Source organism: Festucalex cinctus, chromosome 14 (assembly GCF_051991245.1).
Source record: "Festucalex cinctus isolate MCC-2025b chromosome 14, RoL_Fcin_1.0, whole genome shotgun sequence".
In the NCBI taxonomy this organism is placed as follows: Eukaryota; Metazoa; Chordata; class Actinopteri; order Syngnathiformes; family Syngnathidae; genus Festucalex; species Festucalex cinctus.
Window position 1 is genome coordinate 3,240,684 of NC_135424.1, and position 16,539 is coordinate 3,257,222.

At 41.0% G+C, this 16,539-nt stretch overlaps 2 protein-coding genes across 4 annotated transcripts in view; one reads left to right on the forward strand and one right to left on the reverse strand.

The window, feature by feature from the left end:
* Positions 1–20: 20 nt before the first annotated feature.
* On the reverse strand, positions 21–14,028 carry p4ha1b (prolyl 4-hydroxylase, alpha polypeptide I b). Of its 3 annotated transcripts, XM_077496169.1 has the most exons (16): positions 13,736–14,028; positions 9,435–9,514; positions 9,260–9,356; positions 9,013–9,164; positions 8,792–8,929; positions 7,439–7,678; positions 7,040–7,266; positions 6,771–6,947; positions 5,630–5,700; positions 5,207–5,272; positions 4,004–4,103; positions 3,772–3,825; positions 2,896–2,961; positions 2,730–2,798; positions 1,952–2,048; positions 21–1,864 (listed from the first exon to the last, which is right to left on the reverse strand). In XM_077496169.1, the coding sequence occupies exons 1-16, from the start codon at positions 13,747–13,749 to the stop codon at positions 1,794–1,796; spliced, it is 1,719 nt and encodes a 572-aa protein (XP_077352295.1). In that variant the 5' UTR covers positions 13,750–14,028; the 3' UTR covers positions 21–1,793. The 3 variants fall into 3 exon arrangements, with proteins under 3 accessions (XP_077352295.1, XP_077352294.1, XP_077352293.1); XM_077496168.1 differs by lacking the exon at positions 5,630–5,700 and having other exon boundaries at positions 5,207–5,277; positions 13,736–14,027; XM_077496167.1 differs by lacking the exon at positions 5,207–5,272 and having other exon boundaries at positions 13,736–14,026.
* Positions 13,053–16,539, forward strand: part of LOC144001663 (uncharacterized) — an 8,507-nt gene continuing 5,020 nt past the window's right edge. Inside the window, exon 1 of the mRNA XM_077496170.1 lies at positions 13,053–16,455. The gene's annotated coding sequence lies outside the window, so the exon portion shown is untranslated. The remainder of the gene's footprint in view (positions 16,456–16,539) is intronic.

Consider the following 16,539-nt stretch of genomic DNA (forward strand, 5'->3'; position numbering starts at 1 on the left):
CAAAAATGACACTGATAAACTCCATAAAAACAGCTTTTAATGTCTTACAAAATATAACGAACGAGGACTGTCATAACAAAATGGTTTGAGTCATATAAATAAAATGGTTCTTCCTCGCAAAAACCCACTAAAATAAAAGCCCCCAAAATTACTGGCAGCGTGTTTGAATTTGACAACAAACTTTTCATTTTTGTTGGATGTGTGTTCACGTGGATATGTTAATTTAAGAGCGAGTCCAGTCATCCAATTCCCATCAACACGGGTGGGCAGGTAACATACGAGGTGTGTCAGAAAAGTTACAGGGCTGGCATAAAATACAGTGTATCTAATGGGACCAGGCCGGACTATTTTACGTAAAATTACGTTCATTTAATTGACGTATATTGTAAATGCACTGAAAAAAAATACATGATTAAAAAATGTTTTCGCAGTTTTTTTTTTTTTTTTAATGACGAACAGGGAGAGGCTCTCCTGCACAAAAAAAAAAAGAAAAAAAAAAAAAAAAAAAAAAAAAAGCTAATACCGGTAGATTAAAGAAATGCTATTATAGTAATCCGTTCTAGCCCACCCCAAAAACGTGTTTTTCCAAATAAAAAAACTGTATTATACTGTATTAAAACACACAGTATCTACACTGCTCTTCGCATAACACGCAAATGGAGAAAATGCCAGCACAAAACACGACTTCACCGAATGTATTGTTCTTCATTCTTCTGTGCGGCTCTGCATCTCAAGACACCGCTTGTCTTTCAATTTCAAAATACAATTGTTCCCTTTTGAAGCAATTCCTTTGGGGTGTTACACACTTTCCCAGCTTTGTCTGTCTTGCGCTCGGTCTGGTGAGTTGGCAGGTTGCTCCAGCATGGTGATGTCCTCGATGCTCAAGTCATTGTGAGACAAAAAAAACAAAGCATCTCTTAGTAGATATGCTGTCTGATCATCTGGCCCATTGTAGGGGAAAGCTCACAGTTTGGATTTGAAAAATGCCTTTTGCAACGCCAGTCCTGAAACTTTTCTGACACATTTTGTGAATAGACAACCAACCACATTCACACATTTGGGCAATTTAGAATCTTCAATGCATGTTTTTTGGGGGGTGTAGGAAGCAGTACCTGGGACAAACAAAACAAAAATGACAAGCACGGGAGAACATGCAAACTCCACACAAGGAGGACCGGGGCGGAGTTTAGAACCAAAAACCGCAGAACCGTGAGGCAGTACGTGCTCACCACTTGTCAACTGCGCTGATTTAGGGACAGCCACTGTGCTAAAAACTGCTTTCCGTTGCTTTGGCAACCATGACAAAATATATTCTTTACCTCATGCTGCCCCTGCGATCTGAAGATCAACTTGACACTCTGCGAGCGAGTGGCACTCGCTTTCGCAAATTGTCGTGCAATGAAATGGTGCAAACTTGCGAGAAGGTGTGTGAAGGAGTGAATGAGTCAGACTTTTTAAGATTTTTTTGGTGGTGGTGGTGGTGGTGAAGGGGTGCTCTTGTAGTGTTTTCTGCTACTGACGGATAGCTTAGCACAACCACACAACCGGAGGTCAAACTGAGTGCAGTGATAAACACGAGGGAGTGAAGAGGCACATCTATCGCCGTTGACGCTGTCCTGATTCCAAAACAATTTGGAGGGTTTGGAGTGCAACGGCTGGGAGGGAAATAAAGTTAGTGTTTGAGCTTGGGGTTGGAGTGAACCAAGAATCCGTGATGTGTCATCTGTTGATCCGCAGCAGGGTGCTCCGAGGAGGTGGAGCGGGGCTGGTGGGGGGTTTTGTATGCGCTTCAATCAGTCAGTCTCATTTAGACCGCATGGTCGCCGCCACTCTTGGCCTCGTTCATGAATCCATTTGTTTGAAACTGCAGAGTGGGGGGCGGGGGGGATATGAATACATTTTACTTGGATTCATTCACAGGGCTTCTAGTAATTGACTTCTAAGAACTCACCCCACTTGTTGCCCACCAAAACAGGGCAAGCAGCATGTCGCGTGCTGTAGTCGCCCTCCCCGTTGGGAAAGAGATTGTACCAGAACACTGCAGTACCCTGAAGACGATGAAAAAAAACACAAAAAAACAAAAAACACACTGATCATCAAGCACCATTCAAATCTAATTTCTTCCGTCAAACTCGGCTTACTCTGACCAACCAATCAGAGGACAAGTAAAAATAAGAAAACTATTATGGGCTGGCTAGCTGGCCGTTTGGAGGACAAATTTGTTTTGTGATTAGTTGAAGAAACAGTCCCATTACTAATACAAATTAACTCATTCACTGCCATTGACGGCTAAACACGTCAAATGTCCATTGTCCTATGCTGGCAGTCAATGAGTTACGGTACATACGCAGGAGCGACTGAACTAAATCTGAAGGTACTGGGCAGTTTAGATTCGCATGGCAACACAGAGGGGCTGAAATCTGATTGGATGAAAAAATCTCACATTATACAGTAAGGGAATCAGTGAAGGCAAAGAATTTTTTAATCTCTGCTCTCTCTATTTTTAACTTTGTGTAACTGTTTTTCACTAATATAGTGTTTATATTTTTGTTGTTATATTTTGTTTGATCATTGTCACTGTAAATGAGGGCAAACTCAATGGACTGATGGGAAGAAATCAATAAAATATCATGAAACAAATACAAGAATTTAGATAGTAAATGTAGTTCGTGCTTGCTAGTTATATGCAAGTGTTCAATATTCACAGCCAGTCATATGGTAATAGTCACCTTTAGGGGTTGAACTGATGCTCCGACATCTGGGAATACTGTGGCGCCCCCTGCTGCCACGTCACTCATCTGCAACAGGAAGGGAAGACAACTTCAGTGATCTTCATGGTTTTCGTCACTCCTCAGTTGCTCATAAAAATAAATGAATATTAGCATCACGACTCACGTAAAAGAGCCACGTGGCTATGCGGTTGCCCGTTCCCAGTTCTTTGAAAGCATCTGGCTCATCTTTCTGCGGCAAGACAGTGAAAGTCAGGTGGAGTGAAAAACTTTTACATTGAAAAAAATATATATTTAAATTTAGTTAGTTTTAATTAGTTTTCAGGGGGGCTAGTTTTTATTAGTTTAAGTTATTTAAAAAAAAAAATAGCTCAGTTTTAGTATTAGTTTTCATTTAAAAAAAAAAAGTGTATTACTTGTGTGCGATATTTAATAAATACCATGGTAAAATGAAAAAAAAAAAAAAAGCAACACCCTTCTTACCTAGCGTTGAGTTTCAGCTGAATTAAATGAAAAAGCAGGCTAGGTCATTGCAGCCAAAAGTCAAACATGCAAAATTGGCACCTGGGAGCGACGTCATCTGAAGGTGCTTTTCTATTGGCTGCTGCTAACTGACGCTCTGCTAACTGAGGCGATGCACTGTCAAATGTCCTTATTCTGGTTAATATTAAAATAAAAATATCCATCCATCCATTTTCTTGACCGGTTTTCCTCACAAGGGTCGCGGGGGGTGCTGGAGCCTATCCCAGCTGGCTTCGGGCAGTACACACTGAACTGGTCGCCAGCCAATCGCAGTGAAATAAATATACTTAAATCAAATTTACAATCAACCTAAAAAGGCTCATGTACTAAATTAATTACCAAAGACAAAAACTATGGAAATTTTCACTGTAATTATAGTTAGTTCTGTAAATATAAAATGTAGTTTCAGTTAGTTTTTGCTTTTTCGAAAAAAAATAATAATAAATTATTTTAGTTTGAGTTAGCTTTAGTTAACAAAAAAAAAACAAAAAAAAAACAAAAAAAACCTTGGTGGACATACCCTTCCGAAGTCAAAGTGGGGCTCGTACTGACCGCCAACACCATAGTTCGCAACCTGTCGAGACCATCCAAGGATAAGGATGAGGAGAGAATACAAAGTTGTTGTGCTGAAAAAGTGTCATGTCAACACAGACACAAGCCAGATCAGAGTTGACCATATCAAACTGTAGCGAGCTGCACTCAGCTGCATCGTGCGGCGTATAAACCGGTCGAAAATGTAAAGTTGGCATTACCTGCAGCTCTTCTGCCGTATCCATTTCCAAGCCGGTGAGGTCCTCGATCCTCTGGTTAATCCTATCGATCATGGGATCTTCGTAGCCTGTGAGCCAAGCGCTGGAACAGAGCAGCGCCGGTTGAGGAAGAAGAGTTTGCGAGCGCGGGCGGCGGTAAACAAAATCACGATAAACAAGCTGGCGGCGAGCGGTGTCATGCTGAAGGAAACGTAAACCACAATTTTAAAAATGGCCGCACAGAGGAGAAAGCACAAAAGGGGGGGAAAAAAAAAGGCCCAAGATTCAGAATCTCCAATCAGCTCAGGGTTCAGGATTGCGGTAATTTTATTAATTGTTCAGTGGAGCTTTAGGTTAGACAAAATTGACATTTTTCTTTAAACAATGTCACATCTAAGGCACATGTGTGTATCTAAGAAGGTAGCAACTTCGCCATTAGTATTTCCTCTAAGCGATACTTTGGAAGTCAACATGAGCCAACCAAGATGTTTCCTCATTCCTCTTGCACAGTGAGTTCATGAAGAGGTCAAATTTTGCTCAACATTCCTTCAACATGGAAGTTGATGCTAACAAAGAGAAGTAACCACTATAAAATGTTGTGCTTTCACATACATTAGCACAGAATTTGATCAAATTGTGAATTTGAGGAGCTGCTGACAGGTTGCTTTAAGCCACTTCCACAACTAAGAGATTTTCAATGTGGAAAAACAGATGGAAGATCTACAATGTCTGTTTTGGTGCTTTCGGACTCAAAACTTCGAGTGGATTTACACTGCAGGTCTGAGTGTAAAAATTGGGCAAAAAAAAAAATATATCTAATGCAATTTAATCTACAGTATCTATAGCCTTTGAATTTTCTATCTTTACTCGCTGATATGGATTCTGAGTAAGCGTAGCAGAACTGCAGCAGCTGTAACGAGCACATGAAAGAATGCAGCAGAGTAAACATTCATTCCCAGAAGTATGACAGAGGAAATATTCACTTTGCGCTCATCCTTGAATATTCTCGCAAAAAAAAAGGAAAATGTCATTGGACACTATTTCAACTCTGCAGTGCCACGAATAGGAGCAGCCTGAGAGAACAGTTCTGACAATGCAAGAGTCTCACATAAGCCACATTAACATTTTATTTTTTGTTTTTTTTCATTTTGAACCAAGCTACGAGCAGTCCGCAGGAGGAGTTTGCTTGACCTGTGACCCCCTTACCTCTTGGAGACTCTGTATAGGGCTGTAGTAAGCTTCCCAGTTTGGGGGTCATGCACCGTGGCTCGCCTTAACTACGGGAGTTCCCGCCACGAGGTGGATGTAGAGGAAAGAGAAGCAATACACCAGCGGACAGTGAGAGAGGAGGAGGAGGAAGGAGGGAGAGAAAGAGAAAACCAGAAACAGTCACTAGATGTCAACGCTTAAAAATCACCTCAAGAGTATGTTTCATGAGGCATGACTTGAACTTTCCACTGAACATCCATTTTGCCTCTGAAACAGCTCCGGGTTCGCGAAAAAAGCAACTATGTTAATATCAACTATAGCAAAAAAAAAAAAAAAAAAGGTGAGGAAGAGGAGGAATGCCATTTCCTCCTCTACCTGCGCTCTCCCACTCGGTTTTGGCGAACCCTGGATGAAACGTACCTTTTACTGATCCTGTACGACGCCGTCTCCAGCACTCCCGTGCTGGGGTTGGAGATGGTGGCCCTGCGCAGCTGTGAAGCCAGGCAGAGGATTTACCACACACATGACCATGTGTGTGTGTCTGTTTAATCTATTCTCCCCGTTGTATATCCTTATTGAGGCCACGGCCGCAGCAACACGGCTGTTTTGTTTTGGCCTTGTTTTAAAGGAGCCATATTATGTAAAAATGGCGTCCTAATGGCTTGTACCAAAATACAAATACAAATACATGCTTATACCATTTATGGCACTTTTTCAGGTCTATAAAAACTTTAAAAAAAATAAAAATAAAATAAAATAAAAATAATACAAACAAAGCACATTTAAACACATAAAGCAAGAGCTTTATGTGTTTAAATGTTTGTATTATTTTTATTAGCCTAAGAGTGTTCCAATCACTTTTTTCCCCAACTAACAAGCTTAATTTATCATCGCACAATATACAAAAAAAAAAAAAAAAATCACACCCAAATAAATACTTTATAAAGACAACCTACAGCCATCGTTTTTTGTAGGCGAAAAAAGCAGGACTGCAGTGGATGAAAAATAATTTTCAGCAAAAAACAGTTTATGCTGAAATACTTCCTGCTTTTTTCTTCTTCTTTCAAATTTACACCGTCTCAAACTAAATAAGTGTGTCGCTATCTAGTGGTTAACAGTGGAATTCCACCCAAAATAAATGAGAGTTAGACCAAAATTGAGTAAAAATAAACAAACAAATACAAGCAGGACTGCAAACCTGGAACCCATGATGGAGTTTTGTTTTGTTTGTATGTTTTTTGTATTCAAGTCCAGCCCCACATTGAACTTTTTCTGGAGTGTGCACTTTAGCCAGTAGCCACTAAGTGGCAGTATAATACAAACATAAAGACACAAAGAAGGAAGAATTTCACAACTAAGTCACTCAGTTAGATGCAGTGCTATTAAAGGGGGGCGAGGAAGGAGGAACATCAACAACCAACCTCCCCCAACGATGCACTTGCAATACAATACGAAAATGTTTTGAAATTGGGACAATCAACCTTTGAATTGTATATATTAGTACACAAAATAAAATGTTCAAATTCAAGTATGACAAATAAATAAAACAACCACGACTTACCCTTGGCTTCGCCAGCTCTTTGACCTTGTCAATTTCTCTGTCGGAGATGATGTTGAGGAAGCGGACTATGTAGGGTCTGTCCCACTCATCTTGCTGCTTGACCGGTCCCAGCACATAGAAGGGGCTGCGATTGTTGTCATAGTAACGGCAGAACAGTCGGCTTGCCCGACGGGGAGTCTTTTGAGTGAAGGAAAAACAACACCAAACCAACGAGTTCACAACAAAGATGTCCTTAGAAAATGTAAACGTATTTAAAAGTCCCTTCTCACCATTTTGAGGCCCTCCCCACGACACAGCATTTCGTACTTCTTCCTCTCAGGCATCAGTGTGAAGGTGTTCCTGTCCTTTTTCTGCTTCTTCTCCTTCTTCTTGACCGGTTTCTCTTTCTTCTCAGGCAACTCCTCAATCGCACTTTCCTCTTTTTTCGCCTTCCGCTGCTTCTCCAGCTGGAACTCAAAGTACTTCACGTTGCCTTTGGCCCTCTGATGTTCTGGATCTGAGTGTTGTGGAGCAAAAAAGAAAGAAAGCCAAACGCAACTGCTTATCAGAAGAAAACTTCAACTGTGCTGTAATTATATAACCGAATAACATGTTTTTAAAATAAGACAAGCAAAAATCTGGTCCACCAGCCACATCGTAGAGCTGACATTTTGGTAACAGGGACTAACCGAGTTCCAGGAGCCGCTTGGTGTACACCAGGGCACGCTCCAACTCCCCTTGCTGGTAGATGGCGTAACTGAGGTAGTCCAGCACGGTCACCTTGTCCACAGTGGACTCCTCGCCGTCGTCGAGCTGCATGAGGGCCTGCGCCATCCACAGCTCCGTGTGGTAGTAGTCAACATCCGAGTAGGCGATCTTCCCCAGCTCGTAACAGTCCTCTGCCGTCATCACAGTCTTGTGCTTCGCTCCTGATGGACACATTGACATTAATGCAAAAGAGCACATTTGAGACTACAGCTGTATTTATATTACAGTGAACCCTTGAATATTTTCATACCTCCTCTTTGTTTTCATGCTCAGGAAAATGCAATAAGAGCCATTTTGTGGCATCTTGATGTTGGAAGTGAGTTGAGGAGTTTCATTTCGTTTAAAGAGGAAGTCAACGCCCCAAAAAAATTCTTGACAATAATATATTCTATGCAGCCCCAGTAGTCTAAATATGGTATTCTGGTTAATATTGCGTTAGTGGAAGATGAGTTAAGCAGCAAAATCCGGCCGTTTTTATCCATCTCACGGTGCGGCCATTTTGCCACTTGTTGTCGACTGAAGATGACATCATAGTTGCTCAGGTCGACAACCAATCACAGCGCAGTTTCAGAAAACAGGTGAGCTCTGATTGGTTGTTTCCCGAGCAACAATGATGTCATCTTCAGTCGACAGCAAGTGGCAAAATGGTCGCCCCCTGAGATGGATAAAAACGGCTGGATTTTGCTTCATAACTCATATTCCAAAAGTGTAATATTAATCAGAATGTCATGTTTAGACTAGTGAGGTCACATATAACAAATGTCAAATATGATTAAAGGGATACTTGACTAATTGAACCATTTTCAGCAGTAAAAAGTTAATATTTTGTCGATAATTAACGTGTTAACTTCATTATTTTTCATGTACAATTAATACCTTTAAAAAGTAATTTTTCTACTTGCTGTCGACTGATGATGACATCACCTGTGTTGAGGAAGTTGGTAACCAATCATGGCTGAGTTTACTGACCAAACCCAGAAAACAGGTGAGCCATGATTGGCCGTTACCTACTTCCTCAGCACAGGTGATGTCATCATCAGTCGACAGCAAGTAGAAAAAATACTTTTTAAAGGTATTAATTGTATATGAGAAATAATGACGTAATCAAATTAATTCTGGACAAAATATTAACTTTTCACAGCTGTTCAATGTGTTAAGTGTCCCTTTAAGGTTGACTTCCACTTTAAAGCAGTGCTTTGCTACTCTTTTGTGGCATGTATAAGCAATTATAAACCTTTTCTAGAGGGGTGTCAATTACTCACGGATTTTCTTACCAGGTAGGTTTCCCGTAGAGATTGTGTTGGCATCCAGTTTGTATGTATCTTGCAATCGGAGGAGAGCTTTGGCCGCGCCAGTCTGATCGTCATCCGTAGGGAAGAAGCGCCTCTGTATGGTCAGGTTGGAAATGAAACCTGATAGGACAGACAGGAAACGATGTAGCACGTGGAAGCTAGTCAAGGCTAAGCAGTCGAGATCAGTGCTATCATTTCCGAACCATCTGTGGTGTCACTGAGGACGAGGCTCTCCAGATCCCCCCACTCGGTGTTGAGCCTCTTCATCAGCTTGAAGGCGTTGACCGGATGACCCAGGAAGCCCTCGGGGTCTTGTGTCGCTGCGGTGGTCAAAGATTCCAGTTTGTCTGCCCACCTGCCAAGGAACGCAAGTTATCTTTACACTTAGAAGTCGTTGCGACGGGGGGGGGGGGGGGGGGGGGGGGGGGGGGGGGTCGTTGGCGCGCTGACTTTTTGACCCGCTCCAACTTGTTCTCCTCAGCTTGGATGTAGTCCTTGAGGGATGTGACGAGGTCTTTCTCGGTGAACAACAGATCTGTCATTTGGCCTGAGAAACACACACGGGACAAGAACACACATCATTGACATGCATGGCCTCTAATGTTAAAAAAAGGAGATCTTTTACCTATGGAGGTAAAAAAGTCCTGAACTGACAGCGACGGCCGACAGCTCACCAACAGGAAACACCAACATGGCAGCAGCTTCCTGTGGAGAGATGGATTCAAAAAGATATTAATAAAAAGAATCGTTGAGGTTGAGGTGTCATCTATCCTCTCCAGAAGATTCTGCTGTTTACAAGCTTCCACTTTAACATACAATACATCTTTTGCAGTCTCCAAAGCATCACATCATAAGGTCGTTGGTCATTGGACCTGGCAGGAAGGCCGGGAGTGCTGCCAGTGTCATAAAATGTGGCTCTAAGAATCAGTTCCTCTCTGGGGCAAGTTGAGACAGGCTCATTTTTCAAATTCCAGGTGGATTTTGATTCAAAATGTGCATCGTGACATCCCCAAGGCTTTTGCCTCGCTGCTCAGCCAGGTGCGTCGTCACTCAATCATATGCGACGTGAAGAAACAAGTCTCATTGAACTGCATTATGGACAGGAACCAAGAAAAAAAAATGCTGTATGAATAGAAACTACTTGTACTAATGTGGGACAGCTATAACAATTTTTAACATCAAACTGAGTTTGACTTTTTTTACAAAAAGGGGGGGAAAACTCAGCAAGTGTATGCTTAGTGTTCTTATGATATGATATGGTATGTATTCAAGATGAAAAATATACACAACAAATAAAAACTCTACTAGACATAGACTGATATGTTTTTTTGTTTGTTTTTTTTTGTTTTTTTTGGTCAGGGCAATAAGTAGTCAAGGAGGCCGATAACCGTTATTTGGAGAATATATTCATTTTCACCACAAGAGAAAATAGTAGCGTCAAAATTAAAAAAATATATATATTTTAATAAACTGTCTCCAACTATTAACAGTATTGTTGAAATGTCTTTAGTTTAAGCATATGTTTATTGAAAAACTTTTCAGATTTGCTAACTGCTAATTATTTTTTAAATATTAGACAATAGATATCTTTGTTTTAAAATTCTCACAAAGTTCAGGGAGCTTGCAGGTCATCAGCATATCTTAAAAAGTCTAATGAATGAAAAAATAAAAAATAAAATTTCACTTATCTTGGCTTTAACTTCAAGCAAAAAATAAATAAAAAATGTGTCGAAAGTTCCCAGGGTCATCATACGTTTACGTCATCATTTAAGTACCGGTAGTTAAAATTGATTTATTATTGGCTGTCAGATTTTTTAAAAAAGGCCGATGCCGATATTCGTCAAATGCTGAACATTGGCCCCGATAATCAGCCAATTCTTAATATCTCTACACTGACAATCCTGAGTAACTGACAAGTCAAGTACCAAGACTCACCAGTGAGAGGTAGTATGGTGCCACAGGTCACCCAGGTCGACAGGAAATGGAAAGGTGACAACATCGGGCCACTTCCTGAACATTGCTTAGGAAATATTTTTAGAGACATCCAATCAATAATCGAGCCTTTGCCGACTTGGATCACAAAGGAGACTAAATGCTGACATTTGGCTAACTGTAATTGTCGGAATGCAGGAACGGCACTCTCTAAAAAGCATTTGAACAAACAGAGTGCAAAAAAAAAAAAAAACGCCTTGTATACTGCACTGTCAAGTGTTGTTTTGGCCAAGTCTAAACAGGCTGCTGTTTAAGAGAAACCAAAGGCCAGGCATGTGTGGCGAGTCGGCGACTGCCAAATTTCCTGTAGGTGTGAAAGTGCATGGCTGACTGACTCTCTACATGTCGGGCCAGGGATTTCCTGCAGTCGACCACTCGGCCAATGGCAGCTAAGACTGACTGCATGTGACTCACTACAAAATAAGCACAACCAATGATGCGGAAATTATCTCAACCAGTCCCTCTTATTCCACAGCGTGTGACAAAGGAAAACAGCACATAATTTGGATATAAAGGCATAAATACAGACTTTGGAACATGTTGCTAAGACACTCTCAGAATACTCTCAAGGTTATTCTGAAAGCAAAACAGTCGCAGGTTCAGACAGGTTCTACCACACGGACAAGATGCCAGAGAAAATAAAACCTCATGTGGCTTTTCAATTTAGGTCAGCGGCAGGGCAAAATAAAAACAGGGCTGCATGCTTTTTATACCTTGTAAGAAACGCAGGAAGCAACTCACCACCCGTTTAACCACTGTTACCATCTTATACGTTTCCCAGAAAGACAATAGCAGAGGTTCGAACACTGAACATAAAACTGTGAGGCAGACATGCTTATCACTATTTCACAATGATGCCCAATATTAAAGTCAATAGAAGTAGTGTATTTGCCAGAAAAAAAGTTCGAATTGTGTGCCGATTTGATGGCTATTCTTTCATGGTTGGTAATTGTTTGGAATCATTCTTAGAAATTCATTTTAATAACTGCCATTGCACATCAATATAAATGACAGCATGAATAAATAGTAGGTATAGCGCTTTGCTTTCCACCAGATTGTGATCTTGAATTGAATGACTAGAATTTATTGTGTAGGCTTTGCTGCGTGTGGATGTAAAGTGCCCATTTTTGTGCCTTTCTCAACTTTTCATGCCAGAGACGCCACTGATTGGGAGCACAGTATCTGTATTTTGTCTATTTTCTGGGCTTACAGTGTTGGGACACTTTTGTTGTGATTATCTATATGACTGATTTTGGTGTTATGAAGACAAATTAATCCTATTTTCAACAGGGTGAAGCATTGATCTTGTGTTTGACTAATTTAACAGTTGTTTATTGATATTTTCCTTGTGTACTTCACTTACAGTAACTGCTAAAAGTTGATTAAGTAAAACATTGTAGTTAAACCTTACGACGTGTGTTTGGCATATGATAACATAATATGGTTTATATATACTGATGTGTTTAGAGTTTTGACAAGTGTGATTCAGTTTGCACAGGATGTGAGATGTTCTGCATCTTGTGTGCACGGTTGTGCTAACTGCATGTAGTGTTTTTTAAAATCAGAGCCCTGTTTTGGATTTTGTGGTTAAGCAATTGAAAAAAACAAAAACAAAAAAAACTGTAAGAGGTCAGAGAGAAACTAGCCCTCACTGAGACGTTGCAGAGAAAAGCCTCAGGACACAAAGTAAGGAAACACACGTCTTGAATGTCAAGATGATGTACTTTACAGACCAAACATATATATTATTCACTTCCACCATGTAATTGCATTTATGGTCATTGTTCCATTGTTCGCGTTTTGATTTTTGAATGCACAGGAATAAAAGAAACAAAGCTCAGATGTTGAATCTTAGATTTGGCAAGTGGGAAAGGATAATTCATCTCATCTTTGTACTTAGGACCAATAAGAAGTATTCTTCACTATAATTTGTCTTGACTTTGGAATTAAATTGATTTATGTCTATTCATACTCAGTTTCAGTGTTCTCCCGTATGTTTGTGCTGAGGGACAACTACAGTATTAAATGCTGAATAATAACAAAAGTAAGGCCATTTTTTGTGTGTCTTCATCACAAAGCGACTGCACATACATTTGAAAGCATATATAAACCAAATTTAAACAAAAACAAATAAAGTAAAAAAAATAAAAAAAATAAAAATAAAAAAGTTTAAAAATAAGGTCAAACGACTATAAACTTTTTCTTGAGCTGTTCGTGAGTTTGTGACACTAAAACTACATTTGAAGGCAACCAACTGTTTCCTCCAGCGTCGCCTTTGGGCTAACTTCTCAGTGAGAGTGAATGGAAGAGGACTGCCACGTCTTCGCCCCTCCCCGCCGGAGAGACTGGGAGCCTTGCCGGATAAACACGACCGATTACAAGTGGCACACTTTAACAAATAAGACATTAAAACGACCCGGTAGCTTTTAATTGGACTCAGCATGTTCGGTCCCAAGCCAGTTTTGCTTCGCTTGGCGTGGAAACCGTAATAAGACAAGTGTTAGCTTTTAGCATCAGCTAGCATTCAAGCTCAGCGATGACACATGACGCGAATATATAAATGACTCGGCTACGTAACTTTGAATGACATTTTAAGACGTTTGTACCGACAAATAAAACGCAAGTGACCAAACCGTGTTTATAAATCAGTTGTAAACACTACGTAACATATGAAATTCAATGGCGTCGCAGTCCACGTTGTCTAGGTTACCGCAATATCCCCCACACTACATTTTTTTTGTTCTATGAGAAATTATGTTTAATCATTCAAAAGCGACAAGTTTTTTTTTTGTTATTTTTTTTTTTAATCAAGTTTATCAGTTTCTAGCTAGCTAGCGTAGCCTAGCTTAAAGTACGCAGGGCTGCAAAGTGAAAGTACGTAATTGGCATTGGTAAACAAACTATTACGACAGTGTCATGAATGACGATATTTACCTGAAATAATGCATCGTAGCTATAGAAAGTGACCCAGTGTTCGGTAGGCTCGGTGGTGCAGTCAAGAGAGCGAAGGTAGCTGGAGAAAAGTCAAGAGTGGTGTCGGTGGTCCTGGTCCTTTTATCTGACGAGATGTGCCGTCGCACTGTTGGACATCTCCTGCTTCTTTTGTGGGTGGACAAGCCAAGACCGAAAAGGACTACGTGCAGACTCTCACATGCTTCCCAACCTCCTCGGTTATGGAAGGGGGCCGTCGTTTCGAATCTTCAGGGGAGGTGTCATCATGCATGCGGCGACAGATGAGTACTACTTTGGGGGTTTTTAAATAATAGAGGAACTGTACCGTGCCACATGTTCAAAACTTTACTGCACAAAAATAAGTGTGTTAAGTGGATGTTTTTGCATGCTTTGCAAACAAAGTGACATTCATTTTTGGTGCACTAGTTTGCAAATACTGACTTCCTATTTCCCCCACATTCCAGAAAAATCCCTGTAAACCAAAACGTGTCTGGTGGGAGGGAATTCCTTCAACAGGGTGGAGTTATGTGCGTGTGCGCAAGAGAGAGTAAACTATTGAGGGTGACTCCAATGTGTGTTTTGGATGTAATAAATAAATATTAACAACATCTGGCAGGAATGTCCCAAGTAAACATTGCAGTAGTTTTTGTGAGTAATTAATTACAGAAACTGACAGCACAGCTGTTAGTAGCAATTCAGCACGTCTGCCTCACAGTCAAGAGGTTCAGGGTTTGAATCTCAGCTCAGGCACCTGTGTAGAGTGTGTGTGGTTTCTTCAGGGGTGGCAAACTGCGGTCCTCGAGGGCCGGTGTCCTACAGGTTTTTCAGATTTCCCTACTCGAAGTGCAGCTGATTCCAATTAACAGGCTCGTTATCAGGTTTCTGCAGAGCTTGCTGATGAGCTGATCATGAATCAGCTGTGTTGAAGAAGGGAAATATCCAAAACCAGCAGGACTTCGGCCCTCGAGGACCGGATCTCGCCACCCCTAGGTACTCAAGCTTCCTCCCACGGCCCAAAAAACATCCATGTTGGAGTTTCAAGGTTCCAATGTATTGTCACAGGTTGTCTGCGATTGGCTGGCAACCAGTCCAGGGTGTACCCCACCCGGCGCCTACTGCCCAAAGCCAGCTGAGATAGGCTCCAGCACCCCCCGCGACCCTTGTCAGGAATAAGCGGCCAAGAAAATGGATGGATGGATATCACAGGTTGTGATTTTTGAGGACCCAAGTGTAGGGAAGCAAGGCAGGAGCTTTAGTCAAGTGAAGACTAGGAGCGCTTTAAAAATACTCATAATAATTTTAAAAGAACAAAAAGGTAAACAAGGTAAAAATAAATAAATAAATAAAACATACACCAACACTGGGACCATAAACACCATAAACGGGAATGTGACATTCCTGCTCCATTCGTCAGCAGATAATTGTCCCCAAAGAGTTGCTCCTCATGGGTCCAAAACTGAAAAACGAGTGTCATTGCTGCATGAAGGACAGTGTCAGGCTGCAGTGGACCGGACCCCCCAGCCCGGCCAGCTCGGCCCTTAGCACCATGTTGATAAACAAAAATGTCACAAAAAGATTGATATTGAAATAATGATTATCTTGTTTCAATTCACTCACAAATTACTGAATGTGAAATCTGGGCTTGTTGAATGGAGCACAAAGGTGACAGTAAACCAAGCCTTTTTCTTTTGTATAAAAGGAAAAAGGTGGAGACGCAGAATTATTATGCCGTCTGCCATCTAATGAAAGAGCATTTAATTTTTTTTGCCCGTCACTGGTTTGCAGCACTTCTGATGATCTCTCACATCACACTTGCGTAACACGCCGCCCTGGCTGGGAATGTCAGATCTGCACTAATAAACATTAATGACTGCACTACAAAGAAAATGGCTCTACCCATTCATTGATTAACCGTAAAAGTTGTGCCAAATGACTAACTCACAAACAATCCAAAAAATTTGGTTGCTTTGTATACATTGTAAAACGAACTGTCGTCGGTTCATGTTGGTTTAGCCTATTTTTGACACAACTGTTTTTAGAGTGTGCCCTGCCTCTCTCCCAGTCAGCTGTAATAGCGTGCTTAGTTTAACTTTATCATACTTCCAGAAAAAAAGGGCGCAGACATTTCCAACCGTGTGACCAACAGTTACTCCCACCCTGCACGGGAGTCTGTTTGCTCTGCTGTTTACTTCACGTGGCCCTCAGTGCCCATGTGGCTTCGGGAAAACAGTGGAGGGGGATTTGAATGTAACAAACAGGTGTCAAAAATCCACGAGAAGCAAGACGACTCTCCCACGTTAAGTGTAAATCAGTAAAGTCAAGGGGAAAAAAAAATATTCTATAATGTGGCGCTAGATAACCGATTTGACATTGCCTTATCTGTGTTTAGAAATGTGTCATAAAACACACACTAGACATAATCCACGGATGGCATCACTTTTCTTTGTTCAGTCAGTTAAAGAGTCACTTTATGAATGCCTAATTCACAATTGTTTATTTAATGAGGGAGGCAAACAAAGTCCAAAGTCCATCTGGACAATTCAAGGGGACGAATGACGAGGTGAAAGCAGAAGCAGACCATGTCAGAAGGGAGGCACTTTCAGTCCAACGAAAGCACATCATCAGAGCATTTCTTAGTACATTTGTAATTTCTACGATCGCAGTCTGCAAGTGAAATGTGACTTCAAGAGACCTGCCAGATGGTGAGTGAACTCTTTGCCTCAATTGATTGTTCCGTCTGTTTTTGCGCTTAGTATTTCTGAACGGAATAAATCAGGCGGTTAAAC

Excerpts from the sequence above, each read along its gene's own strand:
- p4ha1b (XM_077496169.1), bottom strand. Across the intron at positions 7,679-8,791 it reads CTCTACGGGAAACCTACCTG|GAGCGAAGCACAAGACTGTG; the intron begins GTAAGAAAATCC and ends TGTGTCCATCAG. Across the intron at positions 5,273-5,629 it reads TCGTACAGGATCAGTAAAAG|GCGAGCCACGGTGCATGACC; the intron begins GTACGTTTCATC and ends CCCGTAGTTAAG.